Source organism: Dermacentor andersoni, chromosome 1, assembly GCF_023375885.2.
Source record: "Dermacentor andersoni chromosome 1, qqDerAnde1_hic_scaffold, whole genome shotgun sequence".
Classification (NCBI taxonomy): Eukaryota; Metazoa; Arthropoda; class Arachnida; order Ixodida; family Ixodidae; genus Dermacentor; species Dermacentor andersoni.
The window spans coordinates 277,180,482-277,198,385 of record NC_092814.1 but is presented as its reverse complement, the minus strand read 5'-3'; the positions used below and the strand labels follow the sequence as shown (position 1 = coordinate 277,198,385).

The 17,904-nt window shown below is 44.5% G+C and overlaps 1 protein-coding gene and 1 long non-coding RNA gene across 9 annotated transcripts in view; both read right to left on the bottom strand.

Moving 5' to 3' along the window:
- The window catches only part of LOC126548188 (uncharacterized), an 85,891-nt gene that overhangs the window by 61,416 nt on the left and 6,571 nt on the right, over positions 1 to 17,904 (bottom strand). For 6 of the 7 annotated variants that reach the window (XR_008609122.1, XR_008609124.1, XM_055063170.1 and 3 more), the window contains exons 2-4: positions 7,945 to 8,004; positions 6,282 to 7,434; positions 5,935 to 6,206 (exon numbers count right to left, since the gene is read on the bottom strand). Coding sequence is in view for 4 of the 7 variants with exons in the window: in XM_055063170.1 (XP_054919145.1) it covers positions 5,935 to 6,206; positions 6,282 to 7,434; positions 7,945 to 7,959 (1,440 nt within the window). In the remaining 3 variants the exon portion in view is untranslated. The remainder of the gene's footprint in view (positions 1 to 5,934; positions 6,207 to 6,281; positions 7,435 to 7,944; positions 8,005 to 17,904) is intronic. The other variant, XR_008609123.1, reaches the window with a different exon arrangement.
- Positions 8,858 to 11,356, bottom strand: LOC140213582 (uncharacterized). 2 transcript variants are annotated; one of them, XR_011890463.1, is made up of 5 exons: positions 11,205 to 11,356; positions 10,840 to 11,068; positions 10,608 to 10,713; positions 9,889 to 10,048; positions 8,858 to 9,072 (listed from the first exon to the last, which is right to left on the bottom strand). It is a non-coding gene; the product is annotated as an uncharacterized lncRNA (long non-coding RNA). The 2 variants fall into 2 exon arrangements; XR_011890462.1 differs by having other exon boundaries at positions 10,608 to 10,766; positions 11,205 to 11,355.

Genomic DNA, 17,904 nt, shown 5'->3' with positions numbered 1-17,904 from the left:
AGGTGGCGTCACTCTTTTATAACTGCATCCATCGCCGCCACGTTGTTGAAAACGAGCAAGTTGAAGGCGTCATCGGCAATGCCCTTGAGGATGTTGGAAAACTTGTCTGACTCAGTCATGTGTGCGTCAACTTTGCGGCACAGTCCACCTGAATGTACGTGAATGTACTCCTGAATGTACGTGATATAGGGCTGTGTTGACATCTGCACACGGCTGGAAAGTGCCTTCTGAGCGGCAAGTTTGTGACCGTAGGGGTTGCTGAAGAAGTCTCTTAAGTTTTTGCTTAAGCGAATTCCAACTGGTGAGCTCATCTTCGTGCTGATGAAACCAAACTCGATGTGTGCCACCGAGGTAAAAGACTACATTGGCGAGCATGATAGTAGGGTCTCACCGATTATTGCGGTTGACGTGTTCGTACAGGCTGATCCAGTCCTCAATGTCTTCCCCATCTTTGCCTGAGAATACGCCAGGATCACGGGGTGCGGGGAGAGTGATGTAGGTCGTCGAAGTGGCAGCAGGTGTCGGAGCCGGCGGAGTCGAGTTGTCGTCGCCGGGAGCCATGAAGGAAGGCTCGACGTGCCGTCCACTGCGCAGGTCCGTGACGAGGTACACGGAACGTCCACCTCCACCAGATATGTTACGTAGGAAGACGCAGACGAAAAGCTATATACAAGTATATTTACAGGGAAATACGCTGCACTTGGCCAAGAGGCAACAGCCCGCGCCAGCCTCTAATCGTCGTCACCGTCTTCACACTGCTCGCCTCTTCGTGATCGCAAATACTGTTCCGTAGCAATATAGGTTCGAAGTTTAGTCGTGATTGAAAATAAATCCACTTGTGCAGTCATGGTTATTAACATTATGATAAGGCTACATGTTTCCGAAATATTCTTTAACCTGTTTCAAAGTAAAGCCTATGGTATTCTTGTACCTGTTTAAGATACTAAGTAAGTTATGTTCAAGGGTTTGTAACTTGTAGTTTGTGCGGAAAGGTGGTGTAAACCACAAGTCCGTGTTTCGCATGCATATGTTACTTGGTGAGGGATGTAATGATGCAGTGTGTGTAAGGAAATCGTGAATGGAGCTAGCTGAAAAATAGAACGAGCGCAAAATACGAAAGTTGTACATGTGATGAGAGGCCATAATCTTATAGGTCTGAAATGCATCGTCAGTGTGTGATAAGTACGGAATGTTTGCAATATACCGAACTATCTTTGTTTGTAACATGTGGATTTTCATCCTATTTGTCACAGTGCGTCACTGCAGTAGTTGATATGTGCCTGGAAAAGTGCGTGATATATTTGAATTTTGAACGATGTCGGAAAAATTGTGTGACAACGTGCCATCAGTCCAGCTGCATAAGATAGTTTTTTGCAGATTACGTTCCCCTGTGTATCCCAAGATAAACAGGCCTCGAAAGTGACGCCCAGTATTTTGTGTTGGTGGACGAATTCGATTTCATGCCCTGCATAATAAATGGCGCGATTGATTGTCAATGGTTTGTTTCTTGCAGAGAACATAATGATTTTGGTTTTAGTTGGATTCACTTCAAGTCTATCTTTTTGGGACCAGTAAAACAACTTCTCAAGAAAAATGTTGCATTTTCCTGCCAAAACGTGTGCACCTGGACCAGAAAACAAAACAGTGCTATCGTCAGCATAAATAACGAGATTAAGTGAAGTGTCTATGTCGGGAATGTCATTTACGAATGTGTTAAATAAGAATGGGCCTACAACGCTGCCTTGCGGTACACTGGTCTTAATTGCGAGATATGAAGACTAGTTTTCACCTATTGATACTGTCCGACTTCTGTTCGTCAAATAGGTTTTAAAAAGTTCAAGAGCGTTACCGCATATCCCGTATAGCGAAAGCTTTTGTAATAAAATGTTATGGCTTACACAATTGAAAGCTTTTGTGAAATCAATTAAAAGACCTAGAGTATAGTGGTTTTTATCTATATTGCATAGTATAATGATCTTTTATGGTTAATAATGCGGTCTCAGTCGATCTGCCTTTTCTAAATCCATATAAAGCATCTGATAATATTTTTTGTCTTTCAAGAAAATTTTTTGTTCTTGTTAATATAATTTTTTCTAGTCCTTCTGAAAAAATGGAAATAACACTTATTGGTCTGTATTTACCGACTTTATTTCTATCTTTGCCTTTGTACGGTACAGCTACCTTGCTCTTTTTCATTTCGCTAGGGAATGTTCCACTTTCCAAGACTAAGTTAGAAATGTGAACCAGTACGGGAAGGAGAAAACGCAGTACATACTTTACAGGTTTTATTTGAATGTTATTATGCATCAACACTCGAACTTACTGAATCATTTTTATCGCAGAAAAGTTTTAACCATTAAAAGGCCCCGGGGCGTGTTGTAAAAAATCCGGTGTCGGTAGAGTTGTGAGTGAGCAAAAATTTCCATATATATTTAGGTATACGCATATGCCACATCTTGCTATATGACATGCGGTAAATGCAGGTTGTATTGTCACACCATTTTATCACTAAAGTTGCTCATACCTTATCTTACATTCTTGACAAAGTTATTCCTTGGAATTTTGAGCATGACAGCCCACAAACAAATGTCATGAAACAAACACCGACAATGCATGCCTTTTATGTTAAATCTTCTCAGACTTAAATATTAGAAGTGCAAAAGAATAATATAAACCTGAAAAAGATGTAATTTTTTGCCACGGCTGTGCGCAACCTTCAGCCGCGTTTCCACCAGAAAGCTCACCTTCATGCATACCATTTGCTGCCAGCGTTTCCCAGCAAACATTGCGGTTAGATAAGCTGCAGTTGCTAGTAAGCGTGAGAAGCAGTCAGAATTCGCAGTCGGAGATCTCTGAATGCTATCGCGTTCCACTTTTAAAGGCACACTAAAGGCAAATAATATGTCAACGTGGACTGTTGACATACCATCCCAGAAACCTCGCAACACCTGTTTCGTACCAAGAAAAGGCTTTGTTTATGAGAAAATATCATCTGAAGGGTCCTAATACCGTTATCGCAATTCAAATCTCCCTCCACCCAACCAGGGAGTGGTGATGTTGCATACATCATCACTGCATTTTGCTGCCGTCGGTGTGTAAAACAACGCCCGAGAAATCGTAGTCTGTTTTTTTTTTTTTTTTTTTTCACAAATTGCAAACGCGTGGCCACAGGGAGACCGAGCTAAGACAGATCAATGGATTAGCCGCTGCAGCTGCTTTTCGTCAAGTGGCATGAACCATTCGGACATTCTGCGACATCACATGGAAGTGGAATTTTCTGCTACGTGTAGTTTGTGCGAGTTTCACGAGCCAGCAAAACCAGCCCAGTACTATGCGATAAAGAAACTACTGAAATGCAAAAGCGCAGGCAATGCAGAGTCGAGCGAAAATGAAACCTTTCAACTGCCCGCATCGTTGTCAAAGCTAATGTCAATGAGTTCTTTTTTTTTCGAAAATGAAATCGAACTAGACAAGAAGCATTTTCGTTCGTCTTATAAAGCAATGCAATCATGTTTTTGTAATCAGTGGTTGAGTACCAGTGCGAGAAATTAAATGAGGAATGCCTTCATCATCGGGCAAGTATTTGAATGTCCTGGAGGTGTCTGAAATCGTGACCTGCATTTACCTCAATTTCTCGACTACTAAGGCTTTGTTCCCAATAATACTGATGCCTTAGAGATTCTCTCACACTAATATATCACCTTAACTTAATATTTGCCTCTAATGTGCTCCATTTTTTCTTGAGGTCTCCTGCAGGCTTCTGTTTCATGGAAACTATGTCATTGTTCGACACGGCTTAACACAGGACAGCAAACATGCATAGAGTCAGTGTGTATGTATGGCCATCTGTACTAATGCTACAGATGCATCCGTCACCAGCTGCGCTCTCTATGAAATTATGCAACAATGAAGGCTGCCTAAATATCCCCCCTGCAACAAATATATGCCATCAAGTGCATCATTCCTTTAATAAACAAATTGATTTTTTTTTACTATTTCTCCTGTTTTCAAGCAACTAACTCACATTGACCTTTTTCCTGTTTTCGTACTTGGACCTTCTCTGCTAAGGGCACTTGATCTCACGCAACCGAGTTATGGGTCTAGTTTGTGACTGAATGCCAACTACCTTTCTGAGATGCACGTGTTGCCGTGCAAGACCTTTATGGCATCTGAAGGGCGAGTTGCTGCGGTCGGTGGTTGTGCTGTGTCATGTTTCTCCACTGCCTGGGCTGATGGTTCCCGGCTGCGTTTGTTGCTGATATCCGCTGTGCGTCTCTTGTCGAAATGTGCCAATGTGTACTCTTCTTCCATGGACAGTACAAATTTCAATTCCATATAATTACGAACCTATTTGTGACTACTTTGTTCCTATGGCACTCGGCGACCCTCAATTCAGCAGTAACCTAGTTTGGTTCAGAAATCAAACAGTAAACCTAAAATTTTGTACACCAACAAGCATAACTCATTTTCCAATTAGGATTTTTAGGGAAACGTTCCACACTTATTTCACACATATTTGGGTGTGCCATGGACCACTACAAATAAACTTGTACAACTACTTCAGATGTAGTTCCCCATTATAGCAAAGCAATCCTACAGTAAGAGCGCATTTCCTAAAATTATTTCATCATTAAGCTCTCAAGAACCTTCTGGCCTCTTTCATTTTGGTTTAATACACAGATCAAAGCCTCACCTGTGACCATTAATGTTACAAGTGCTGGCATGAGAGAAGAATTTGTTAACAATTCTATAAATAAAAAAATTATTTTTCACACCCCAAAACCCTTGTGAAGTAGAAATATGTGTTCTATAAGGTAGACTATAATCTGTATTCTTCTTTTTCTGCTAAAAATGATATTTTTTTTAACTTGGCTTCATACTTAGGTGCCTTAAACCACCTCTTCAGCTTGGAGAGCGACACAGTCCATGGGGAAAGGATGAAGCTGCAAACAAGTGGCAGGTAACAACACCTTCCTTTCTTTGGGAACAGAGGGCTCCTCCTCACCATTTTTTAAACTGCTGGCTGGTTGCCAGCTCAAGTCAGGTGGTGGCAGCCCATAAGCATTAGTAATCGAGCAATCATTTTTGACCACAAATTACTTGCAAGCAGAAGCTCACGCACATACATACCCTTCTAGATCTGCCAAAGATACTTGAGAAACGAGAAAAGGATAGTTGTTAGCCTATGTCAAGTTTCTTGTCACTAGTCCCTTGTCGCCCTTGGGGAACTCTGTCAGAGGCATACCTCAAAAAGTTGCCATCAGCTTGCCGCAAAAATAAAAAAGAAACGGTGGAGTGTGATAGGCTGGGCATTGTGAATGGCACCTCACCGCTGAGAAGAGATGAGTTGAAAGGGGTGGAAGAATTTATTTAACTCCTAATTTCTATGTTCGTATTATGCCTATTTAAAAAAAGTCCATCACTATTCCATTTTTTGAAAGACACCACCCATTTCTCATCTTTCAGAAGAAGCTTTTGGGCTCTTTTTAGTTCGCTTCAACATACATGTTTTCTACCAATCCGAATTTCTTATGCACACTAAAGTGACTAGGAGGTTGTTAATCAAGTGTGCACATCATAATCAGCTGCACTGTATAATTATAAAATTTATTTGCAAATCAAGTTCTTGCTTAGCAGATGCACTAGTAATGGCCTGGAGGAAGCCTACATAACAGACGTCAGGCATCCTTATTCGGTGGCACCACCGCATCCCAACTAAGCCATGATGTGCAGTAGGTACGCAGTCAATGGTCCGTGATAGATACCTTGGCCTTAAGTGCAACAGAGACTAGCAGAACCCTACACTACAAACTTGGAAACAGAAAAATATGGTAATAGTAAGGCTGAACATGCCCTTTCTTTACTACAGCATGACATGCCCATAGTGTCGTGCAGTAACAGAAAGTCAGAACATAAAGAAAGTAAGCTTCTCACCTTGACTGTAGGGTATGCTTTCTCCACTATGTGGCCATAGAATTCCGATGGATTGAACACCACTGAAAGGTATATGCAAAAAGTGTCGCCTTCAGGAAGGACAGCTGGAGGTACAGTAACTGGTGGCAGAGCTGGTGGAGTCGTGCCGGCTTGACTCAGATTGTCTGGAGGCAACGTAGTTGGGTGCATGCCATGTGATTCCATGCCACCAGGAGGTGCAGCTGCAGGAGCCATGGCAGCAGGAGACATTGCCGTGAGGGCCATTGAAGTGGCTGCAGGTATCATGGCATTGGGTGTTATTGTGGCAAGAGGCACAGTGGCAACAGGCTTGCAAGATGGAACCATACCTGCGGGAGCTGTAGCCGCACTAGTGGGGTGTAGAGCTTTCACCGTAAGGGCGGGAGGAGTGCCGGCAGGAGGTAGAGCCATGCCAGCAGGTGGGGGAGCCGTGTCAGCAGGAGGTGGAGCCGTGCCAGAAGGTTCAGGACCCATACCAGAGGGACGTGGAGCCACATCAGAAGGTGGAGCCATACCAGAAAGCGGTGTAGCCATGCCAGCAGGTGGGGGAGCCGTGTCAGCAGGAGGTGGAGCCGTGCCAGAAGGTTCAGGACCCATACCAGTGGGACGTGGAGCCACATCAGAAGGTGGAGCCATACCAGAAAGCGGTGGAGCCATGCCAGCAGGTGGGGGAGCCGTGTCAGCAGGAGGTGGAGCCGTGTCAGAAGGTTCAGGACCCATACCAGTGGGACGTGGAGCCACATCAGAAGGTCGAGCCATACAAGAAAGCAGTGGAGCCATGCCAGCTGGTGGGGGAGCCGTGTCAGCAGGAGGTGGAGCCGTGCCAGAAGGTTCAGGGCCCATACCAGTGGGACGTGGAGCCACATCAGAAGGTGGAGCCATACCAGAAAGCAGTGGAGCCATGCCAGTGGGTGGAGAAGCCTTGATGGTGGGAAGGGTGGCCATGCCAGCGGAAGGTGGAGACATGCTCGCAGATTGTGGAGCCATGTCCGCAGAAAGTGGGGAAGCCATGTCAGCGGGAGGTGGAGACATGCCCGCGGGTGGTGGAGCCATGCCAGCAGAAAGTGGGGGAGCCATGTCAGCGGGAGGTTGAGACATGCCCGCAGATGGTGGAGCCATGCCCGTGGGTGGTAAAGCCATGCCATCGGAAGGTGTACCAGCCAGTGGCACTCCGAGATGTGGCATGGAAACTGGAGATATGCTGGTAGGTGGTGTGCTGGCTGAAGCTATACTGACAGTAGGCATGCCAGCCGAGAAGATGCCAGGAGGCAGCACACATGTTGAAAGTGCAGGCCCAGTAGGCATGTCCGGCAGAGGCATGTAAACCGAAGTTATGGTAGCAGCTGTGGTGACAACCAAAGGCATGGCGGTTGAAGATGCCACAGCTGCGGCAGTTGTGACTGGAGGTATAGTGGCTTGTGACACAGTGACTACAGGATGAGTCTCGGGTAGCTTGGTGGTAAAGTTCATGCCTTGCTGGTTCTGAAATCCAGAAATGCTTTCACCAACAAAGCCCAATAGGCAACAATATCCTGACTAAACATAACCATGAACAGCATGTAGAGAGACTTAAATCTATTCATATGGTGCCCATGCTGCCGTCCGATTTTCCGGACCTCACGGGGACCGAAAAAGAATCTGAAAAATTGAACAGTCCAGAAAATTCGTTCATCCCCCCCCCCCCCTCCCCCCAAAAATTATTAGACTTAGAATGGCTTTAAAAAATCTCTAATAATGCCTTGCCTCATACTAAGCTTCGAGACGATCAGATTTGCTTGGATTCGCGCAAGAGTGACGTCTCCGTATGCAGTAGACAAGAACGTCACCGCGTTCGCGGCCTCCGTTGGTGGAGATCTCCATGGAGATTGAAGAATCGAGCGACGTTACTTCGCACCACTTGGCTTTCGTGAAAGCACAGGAGGTGGCGCCGGTCTCACAAATATGAACCCGCACAAACACGCATAAAGATGCGAAAACGTCTCCGAAACATACCTGCTCTGAAGACATCGTAGGCGTTCTGTGGCCTCACCACGCGCAAAACGGCAACAGAACCTAAAAAAAAAGAGAGAGAAAACTGTACGCGCATTAAGTGATCATGACGATAGTGCTGACCGAAGAATGAAAGTAAGAAAGAAAAAGTGCCATCCCCTGGAGCGTTTTGTGAGCTAAGAAAGAGTGGGTATGGCCTCTAAGACCAGAAGATGGCGCGTGCTCTCTATTCATAGCCTGAGCCATAGAGAAACTATATATGGCGTGAGCCTCCGAATCTTCGAGGTTATAGAGCGGGCCACTGAAAGCCCATCCTGGCCAAGCCAGAGAAAAATCCAATATGCGGCTTTCAACAATTGGGTAATGTCAACTTGGCTCAGAATGAGCGATTTAGTCCGGAAAATCGAACCTTCCCAAGCAACAAAAAGACCGTGGCAAAAAGTCGGCCCGACGTCTCCGGCCGACTGCAAAACGGTTGGCCCGACCTCGGCAACCGAGGGCGGCCCAGCTTTGGGGATTGACATTGGCCTAACGTCGGCCGATCGTCGGCAATCGATGTAGGCCCGACCACTGTGGCCGACTTGGCCGACGGCGTCCCATACGAGGGCCTACCAAGGCTTTAGGTACGTAGTCAGTCGGCCAGCCGTAGGGCCATTCTATTTGGCCAACGCAGCCGAGCGCATGCCACACGCGGGCCAGCCATGGCCCTGACGACAATAATGGTCGGCATTGCACCGGCCCGGTGCTGAAAGCCGACGTTGCTTTTGACGCCCCGAATAATCGTAGCTTTTGCATCATGCATTTACAACAGCGTGCGCATCATGCATCATGCTTGTGTGGTGGCCGGCATAGAAGTACCACACGAAAGTGAACGCTTTTTTGTACTTTTCATGCCACATAAATGCCAGGCAAAAGATTCTGATACAGGTCTTTATTTCTTGTAATTGTATATGTACACCGACACATTCACAAGTTTTAAACACTAGTTCATATTTGGTGGGCTTGAAGCAGGGTCACGGCGCCTTCTTTCATTCCGGCCTCCATCCCTGTCAGCTGCTCCAACCAACCAGCGCTTTGCGACTCCAGCCATTGATGCTAGTGAAGCGTCAGGGAACGTGCTCCTCACAGATGCTGCAAAAAAGCGGCACATATAAGAAAGCTGCCCCCGCTTTATAGTTCAGTTGGTGAGTCGCATTCCATTTGAAGAAGTGAAACAATCAAAAAGATCATAAGTCAGATATTCACGAAACATTAAAGAAACGACAACAAAGCAATATTAGGGACGTGCAAATCAGTATCGAAGCTGTCAGGAAGAGTGGCTGGACGACACAAATCGTGTAAGTACCGGATAGTTGGTAATTTATATGTCGTTAGCAATAGGGGGAACTGAACACGGAACCATAGCAAAACACGCATACACAGTGGCGACTGTGTCTATAGGTAGCGCGGCTATTTACACCACGATAGGTCTTGTTGCTTCCCGTGAGCACTGTATGAAACAGCCGAGTTGAAACGCTGAGACAAAGAACGCGCCGGAGCCCGGAGCGCGCCAAGCGGCACAAGGAGGTGAATAGGTAAATGTCTGGAGAGGCAAGGGGGGAAGCTTATGGCATGATACATATACTTGCTGACATGATGGCAACGATGATAGGTCTATGTTTTGCAGAAAACAGTTAGCATACATGGGTTAAAGCAGAAACAGCATATACAGCATATATTATATGGTGAAGCAAAACAAACTCCTCAAAAGCAGTGGCAAAATATGGACGCCGCAAGTAGAACTCACTTATTACGGCATTATTTTATTAAAGAAAATGCTAATACTGGACGCAGCAAGATGCAATAAGCAGCAGCTTGTTTGAATGAAGAAAAAAAAACTAAGCATGCTGTTGGTACCGATGTTCGCAACGTGCACTAGAAAGCTGATTGTTATGCCATATTTCTTACTTATATTCGTGATGGCCATGAGCTTCACGAAGGCGTGCTTCCTCCCCTGCGACCCTTTCCAGCTGAACTGCAGTGCAGCTTCATTTGTAAGTATGCCCTGCAGAATAGTGCTCACGGCACGACCGGTGTCCGTTCCTCCGTATCTGGAAAAAAAGTTCACCTGCACGAACCAGCGCACGTAGAGTTAAACCAGACATCCAAATACGTGGTTATCGTGGTCTGTAAAAAATAATGGCCAGGATAAGAAACGCTCTCGTTTTAAATGTTTTAACCACATAAAACAAATATATCTAGAAACAACGTTCTATGACAGAATGGCATATGTGGCTGCGGTATTGTATGAATGACAAAGTGAAAATCAACCAAATATTAAACATGAATACATAGTTTCTCTAAAAAGAAAACACAGCATGTCATTCACCATCTGTTCCATGCGGGAATCTGAAGCTAAATATTCCTCTAAGATACGCTTTAGAGCCGCCCAAGGAAACATGAGGACAGGAAGGATAGGTTTACCGACTTTGGTCGGAATATCAGTGAAAAAAAAAACCATCCAGGCAGCGCGATAAATGAATACAACACATAGTTGCACAAAAAAAATAGCACGCAGACTGCCACGAGACAAATGTATAGGTATACATAACGTCGAGACCGCGGTGACAAAGTATTACACGTAAACTACGAAAATGCAACAAAAGAAAAATTGAGGAAGAACTTACATATGGGCTATCCGCAGGGTTTCACATACGTGTCTTCTTGTCTGATGTTCCTAGATCTACTCTAGTCCACATGCGGTGAAGCGCGCCACACACAATCCATTCTTACCTGCAATGCACCAGACGTATATCATACAGGTATTTACAGTTATGTTTTTTCATCTGTGGGAAGGAACGAAAGCAACTTCTAATTAATTATGACTTTTCCGCAATAATAACCAGACAAGCGTCTTACCCAATTTCTTCCCGAATGGTGATAACAGTTCCGAGCGTAGCAGGTCATTCGCACACTGTGCTTCAATTTAAGCAGTGTCGTTCCAGTGTTTCCTAGAGAAAAATTAACGAGAATACAAGACGAAAAAATAATATTAGAAATATATACATGAAAGTACGTCTCACATTTCCCTGTCCCAACTCTCGAACGCTTGATCCGTTCTCATGTAAAGCCTCTTTTTTTTTTCTTCCTGTCAGAAAAAATAAGCCCGAAAGACAAGGAGTTTATCATACGTTGCAAAACCATTTACACAATACAAAACGACCTTTGTTCACTTGAAAAAGACAGTCATGCATTACACAACGTGAAATTAAAATGCCACTTACGAGTACGCATATCTTGAACGGCGAGATACGGCGGCTCCACTGCATGGAAAGGGCTTGCGCTGTTCTTGTCCATGTCACTTTTGTGTAGTTTGCGTTTATATGCGCAGTCCATGATAGCAGAAATGCACCAACTAGTCTACCAAGAGACACGGAACGAGCTGGCATCCAGAGCTATTTGGCGGCAACTCACGCAACTGCTTGCGCCCCCGCGCCATTTGGCGGGAACTCGCCTGCGCCCCTGTGAGCAGGCGGCGTTGGCCTGACGAAGAAAAAATAGACAGCAAGGAAAGCCCCGTTTCGCTTTCTCGCCCCGTCCTCGCTGGTGGGAGCTGATGCTGACAGAGAGAATCGCCCGTCCCTGCTTTCCAAGAACCTCTTCATTCCTTCTCGGAGAGGGAGAGGCGACAGCCCAAGACGACCTCGGTTCCCCACACTTTTCCTTTTTTTTCGTTTTTCAGGCGCTTCCTGTGAGCGCGTTCCGTTTCCTTCTGGTGTGTGTGCTGTGCACGTGCGTGCGTGCGTGCGTGTGTGTAATGAAAATCTGCGTTCTATATTTTGCAGGGATTGGTAGCGCTATACGAATATGTATATACCTTATGTGAACAATAATTTTGACCTCTTCAACGCGTCGAACAGTACTTTGGGTGCTATGTACGTTAGCATGTAGGTTCTGTTTTCTTGTTTGGGAGTATTGTACAAATATCGTATAATCTTGATTGGTTTCCTTTTGTACTTGCTCAGTATTGTATACCTGTTATTACCGGGTGCAATTGTCTTTGTTTTAAAAGTGTCGCTGTAAAGGCTCTGCCACGCGAAAGGGGGCTGCGGCTTTGTCAATCTGTATCTGACAGCTTTTTCTGCGCCTCTGCTGTCTGTACCTTTACAAGGCAGAAATAAATAATTTGAATTTTAATAAGTATTTATCGTCAAAGCATCACGTCTATATGTGCACGAAGTTCGACAGGTGCATGCATGCATACACAGTCAATACGCTTTCCAGAGAGCTTTGCACGAAAATGGTAGATATGCTTCACAGGAGACGGCGCTTGAAAAAACACTCATGATATGCCATGAATTTATTAATTCTTAACTGCTTGATTGTTGAACGTCATTAGTTAATTGAGCGAAAATTGGAAGAATTTGATCTAACTCTAGTTCTTCCCAATCAAATCCACGTCGACAGCAGAAATGCTCTATTTTATGATTTACATTGATTGGCATGCAGCCTTAATTATTCTTAGACGAATCGACAATAGCTAGAAAAATTGCAGATTTTGACATCTCTTCACAATTCGTCTTCGTATAATCGCTTCTTTCACCCTCCCCAGTGAAAACATTCAACTGAAATGTTTCCTAGAACTGTACAGTCCACGAGTCGCCTGCGCTTAGTTCGTTTGACGATTTTTTCTGTGCTGCGACAGGGCCGTTTACAATTAACGCGCCGTTCGCGAACAATTTTGCTTGATTCTTTCTGCAGTTCAGATGACTATTACGAGAACTGTCTAATGCAATATTCACTTGATTAAATTTTGTTCCCCGTTAAATAGTTATTTTCTCGATTAGGTGAGTCACAATTAGGTGAGTCACATAGCTGCAACTGATATTATTCCATTATACTCTTGATAAAAATAAAGTTTAAAAGTTCGAACACAAGTGGCAACGCTTTTGATAGAAGCTTTCATTATAGAAGCAAAAATGAGCTATAAAAACGCAGTTACGCTTAATTCTAAACCCAATGGAGATGGAAATTCTGACAAGAATGGCATTCTACGTGAACTTATCACACGTGAACTTTCACTGTGGACATAGACATGTTTGCAGCTGGAAATCAAGAGCTGCAACAGGCAGAGTACATTCGTGTTCATCGAACACAGTCACACTTCCTCTTTTTAAAGCTAAAAATGTAAAATATGCAGAGCTACACAAGATAGATATCCTAATGCAGAGTGCAATTGAGGTTACAAATTAAGTAGCGCGTGTGGTTGCAACCTCGCATGCAGCGCTTCGGAGATGCAGGTTACTGTCAGTCGACAAATAGCTCACAAAATTATGAATTTTCACATTATAGGCCGCAGTATACTATGAGCGGCATACGCGGCAACTACACGGCATACACGGCACACCACATCGATGCGTCACTAACAGAGTTCTAAACCATGAGAAGAAGCACAGTGCAAAATGCAGTGACAACTCCAAGCTCGCCACCCTTGCCCGAGGCGAAATGGCAGCGGGCACAGAGAGAACGGTGAGTTGGCGAAGATAAATTAAAAACAATAGAAATGGTGTGAATTTGGTACTTCAGCGCAATTAGCTGAACAATGCAGAAAAATCCAACAGCCCGGTGTTAAAACTTGTTAAACAAGCACGATGATGACTGCTATCTATTTCGATCAACGCTACTGCTCGCTTTTCAATAAATTAACCATTACGTCAAATTTTGCACCACACATCGTACAAGCACATACCGGAAATCATGACCAATTGGCAGTCAGCCGCTATTTAACAAAAGTGAACCATGAGTATTGTTCTTACCTGTATATTTAAATCGTCCATGAATAGCAGGTGAGGGACCGCTACATATATCCATTATCCATATGGCGCTGGAGCCGTCAGACCGCGGTGGATTCTCTCTCGTAAACTCGGCACAGTGCACAATGTCTGCAGACACCACCGGCGTTGTACGCCATGAAGGTCTGTAGAAGTGAGCGTGGCGATACTATGGCGATACACACCAACTCTGACATTTAGACCGGAAGCTCTGCGCTGCAATGAACGAACGTCGCTCGTGGCAGTCCGCCGGAAAATCCACACGAAAAATGGCCGGGTGCAGTCTTCAAAACACCACGGTCTCCTTCAGCCCTCCCCCCCCCCCCCCCCCCCCCCAAGAAAAGTTTCGCATTCACCGCAGGGCAGTGAGAAGACACACAGCGTTGTTTTCCCTCGCCCACGCTCCGCGCAGATCCCGTGATATAAAACGGATCCGCTATTCGGATTTTTTATATGGGTGATGGAAAGTTCCCACGCGAGCGCTCTGCGGGATGTTGAGCGTGTAATTTGCGTTTCTCACGCGTACGCGGCTCGCTCACGCTCGCACAAGACAGAACCATGGCAGGCAGTCTTGTCCTCATGCTTACACAAAGGAATGTCACGCTTATTTTCGGTCACGGGTGCCTGAAACGTCATCCGCGCCTCACTTACATGCGCGTCACGCTAAAACTCACAGTTTAGCGTGAGATTAAGCGTGGATTTTTTTTTTAGTGTATACTGAGGTATTTGTGTTCTTTTACTCGAGGTATTTCCTGGCCCTGTATTGATACTGTCTGTTCACTGTTTTCATTGAGTACTGTTTACCATAAAAGCTGATTTCCTAACACTAAATTTCAAATGTTAAATTGTCACCTTCATGTGCACATATATTCTCCAGGCGTTGCATAACACTCCGCTTGTTAGCTAGCAACACAATGTCGTCCGCATAAAACGAACCTGGAAGCTACTGCTCTACTATTTTAACCGCCTGTTTGTATGAGAGATAAAACCCAAAATTGCTTCCCTCTAGCGCCCTTTTCATACTTACCATGTACATCACAAACAGCAGTCCCTAGTTGATATCAACTTGCTTCTCGCTCCTCATCCCTCCCCATTCAACGCAAACTGTATTTTCTAGGTAGGTCTCTGTCAAAAGCTATATAAAGTCGTTGCCTATGCCTTCCAGAATATCCCACAAAATTTTGTGGTCTACGTTGTCATACGCTCCGGTAATATCTAAAAAAGCCACATAAAACAGTCTCCTCTCTTTGGATATTTCAATACACTGAATAAGAACAAATAAGTTATCATCCAGACGCCTATTCTGAACCCGTTCTGAAGTTCTCCCATACCATTCTCTGCCCATGTTTGCACTTGTAATTTAATTACCTGTATTGCTAACATGTATATTGCCGATATAATGGTCAACGGTCTATATGGGTGAATTCAATTCTTTTCTCCGTTATCTTTATACATTAAATTCATTCTACTTTGTCTCCGGCTGTCTGGTATTCGCCTATCTTGTAAGCCTTTTTCTACTGCTTCCCACAGAGCTTCCTTACTTTTTGATCCTAGTTCGCTAATCAGCCTAACGGGAACCTCGCCTAACCCTATGGCTGTGCGCTTTAGAATTTTCTCTGGTTCTCGTTAACGCTCTTCTTCTTTAAAACTACTTCATCATTGCCTTGGAATGACTCGGTCGTTATTTTTCGGATGTAATTTAATGTTGCATCCCCTTCCATTTTTTTTATCTTAGTCTAGGACATGCTGTTGTGTTCCAGACTTTCTGCTTAATAAGTTTGTGTGTTTTCAAAATATTCTAGGCGCGGCCTTCTTTTTCTCACGTATTTCCGACAACCAACGTTCACTTTCACCTTTGAACTTTGCTTGAACCAGTATTATAACAATAGATTTTTTTTTCTTCCGGTATACTTCTAATTTTCTGTCTACTTCAACCTGTGGCAACTGCACTTTCTATGCCTGCTTATGTTCTCGTAATGCTTTCTGTCGTTCATCGATCGCTTCGGGTATCACGCTGTTCCACCAGCTTTTTTGACTTCCTTTTTGTTTTCCAACAAACGTGTTGCTTCTCCTTCCTAATTTCTCTCGTCATTACATTTAGAAGCTCACTGTATTCCCACTTTTTGCTTGGCCATTTGCCGTGTTCTTTCTCGACTCCCGCGGCTATATTTGTTATTTGTTAAGCGTTCAAATTTGGACTGGCCATTCTTCGCTCCGTGCTCTCCTTCACAACTACATATCCCATTTTCAAAATGGTGCGTTTATGGCCAGTCCTTGTGTTACTACAGTCTTACTCGCCAATGGCTCAACTTATCTCAACTGATCTGAACTTATCATAAATATCTTCCGTCATCAGACAGTAACCAATAGTCGATTGCCTATTTCCAACTTCCCATCTGATCTGACCATCAGATTTACGGCCCATAATTACGATAACGAGGTTACGTTGCTCACAAAGGTCCAGCAATAACTTCCTGTTGTTGTCGGTATAAACGTCTAGATCCTGTATGTGGGCATTCATGTCACCTAACAGGGTAATTTCGGCATTATTTCCGAAAACGCCTAATATCAGCACTTAGCCATTCCGCTAAGCCTTGGTTCTTCTCTCTGCAATGTTTTCTCGTTCATAAATACGTTAAGCCCAGCCAACTTTTATTTCCACTCATTGTGCCTGAAAACCAAAGATGCCCTTGACACTTAAATTTGAATATGCTTTTTCCCATTTGAACATTCCGGCCCCCCTCCCTTTCCTTTCGATTTAGTTCTGTTGCAACCTTCCCAAACATAATTCTCAATGACTGGTGCATCTTTTAAGTCTCTAAGGTGCGTTTTTTATAACCGCATACACCCCGATTTGTTCTCTATTTAACTGCTCCTCAATTTAAAAGCGCTTTTCCTTTCTTCTGGCGCCCTGCATGTTTATGCAGCCTATTGCATGGCGAGCTCGCTTTTTTTTTCCGCCTTTCTCTGTGGTACTAATCTGAGGTACCGCCACCTACCGGCCGTGGCCACTCAGACAGACTTCAAATGGCAGCTAGAAAAGGGCTTTGTCTTTCAGTTTCCGCGTAACAGAATTATGTTTTCCCGCATACTCGATTTGCAATCCGAAGTTATCATGTCTGAAGCTTGTGCTTAAGTTGTATATTACGCATTTTCTGACAATTTACCCTCAAAGATTCATTTAGTTCCATAAGGCTCTTGCGCTTGGCGGGGGCCATGTATGCTGCACTTCCGTATACATGCGTGCCCGCGTTACGTACGTCGCTTGTGGTTAGTGGTGGTTGGTTTCTGAGTAACGTCGTCTAACGTCGGCAATCGTTTCGTTGTACATCCACTTTCACGGGGTGCAATGGAGGAGGGCTTTTTTTTTTTTTTTTTGCTAAGGATACTGCAGGGAACCTGCTGAGAAATATGCGCACAAAGCCACAAACGTGCGAAACCCGCGCACAGCGTAGGCAGAATGTAGCTGTGATACCTTACGTTCACACACTATCCCACAATTTGGAAAAGGTGGCTCAGCGTTACGAGTGTTCGCTGCTCCCCATAAGCTGTAAAAGCTTTGTAGAATGACCGACCCGGAAGCAAGCCAGTAACGTGACTGCGGCATAAAGCACAGGCCGCCTTTTATTGAATACGCATAAGGGGTAGTATATGAAATTCTTTTAAGGTGCGGAATAGTGTACATTGGCCATACTGGGAGATGTGTTAATGATAGGTTAAGGAAGCCCGCAAACAATGTAAAAAAATCCGCGTGAAGGAAAAGATTTCGAAGGTTTTCTGGCAAGTCATTGTCTGACTTGCAGGGACTGTTCGCCCGACCTTGTAAACACTTTCGTTATTAAGAAGAGTAAAACTCGTGTTATACGGGAAATCGCAGAATCTGAACCGATTTCTAGAAGTGAACTTGAACTTTATTTCCATCATCGATGGAGGAGAGGAAAAAAAAGCTGTGTAAGCATGGGGATGTGTCAACATGGCATCCATCACGCTGTCAGACAAATAGTTGGCATATTTACGAATGCGCAGATGATTACACCGGGCTCGGACAGCATGTATATATTCGTGATTCATTCACAATAAATGTTTTTCGAAGTTCAGCACCCATCCTTGTCCTCTCGTCTCATCCTTGTCTTCTTGCGCTACCGCCTTTTCA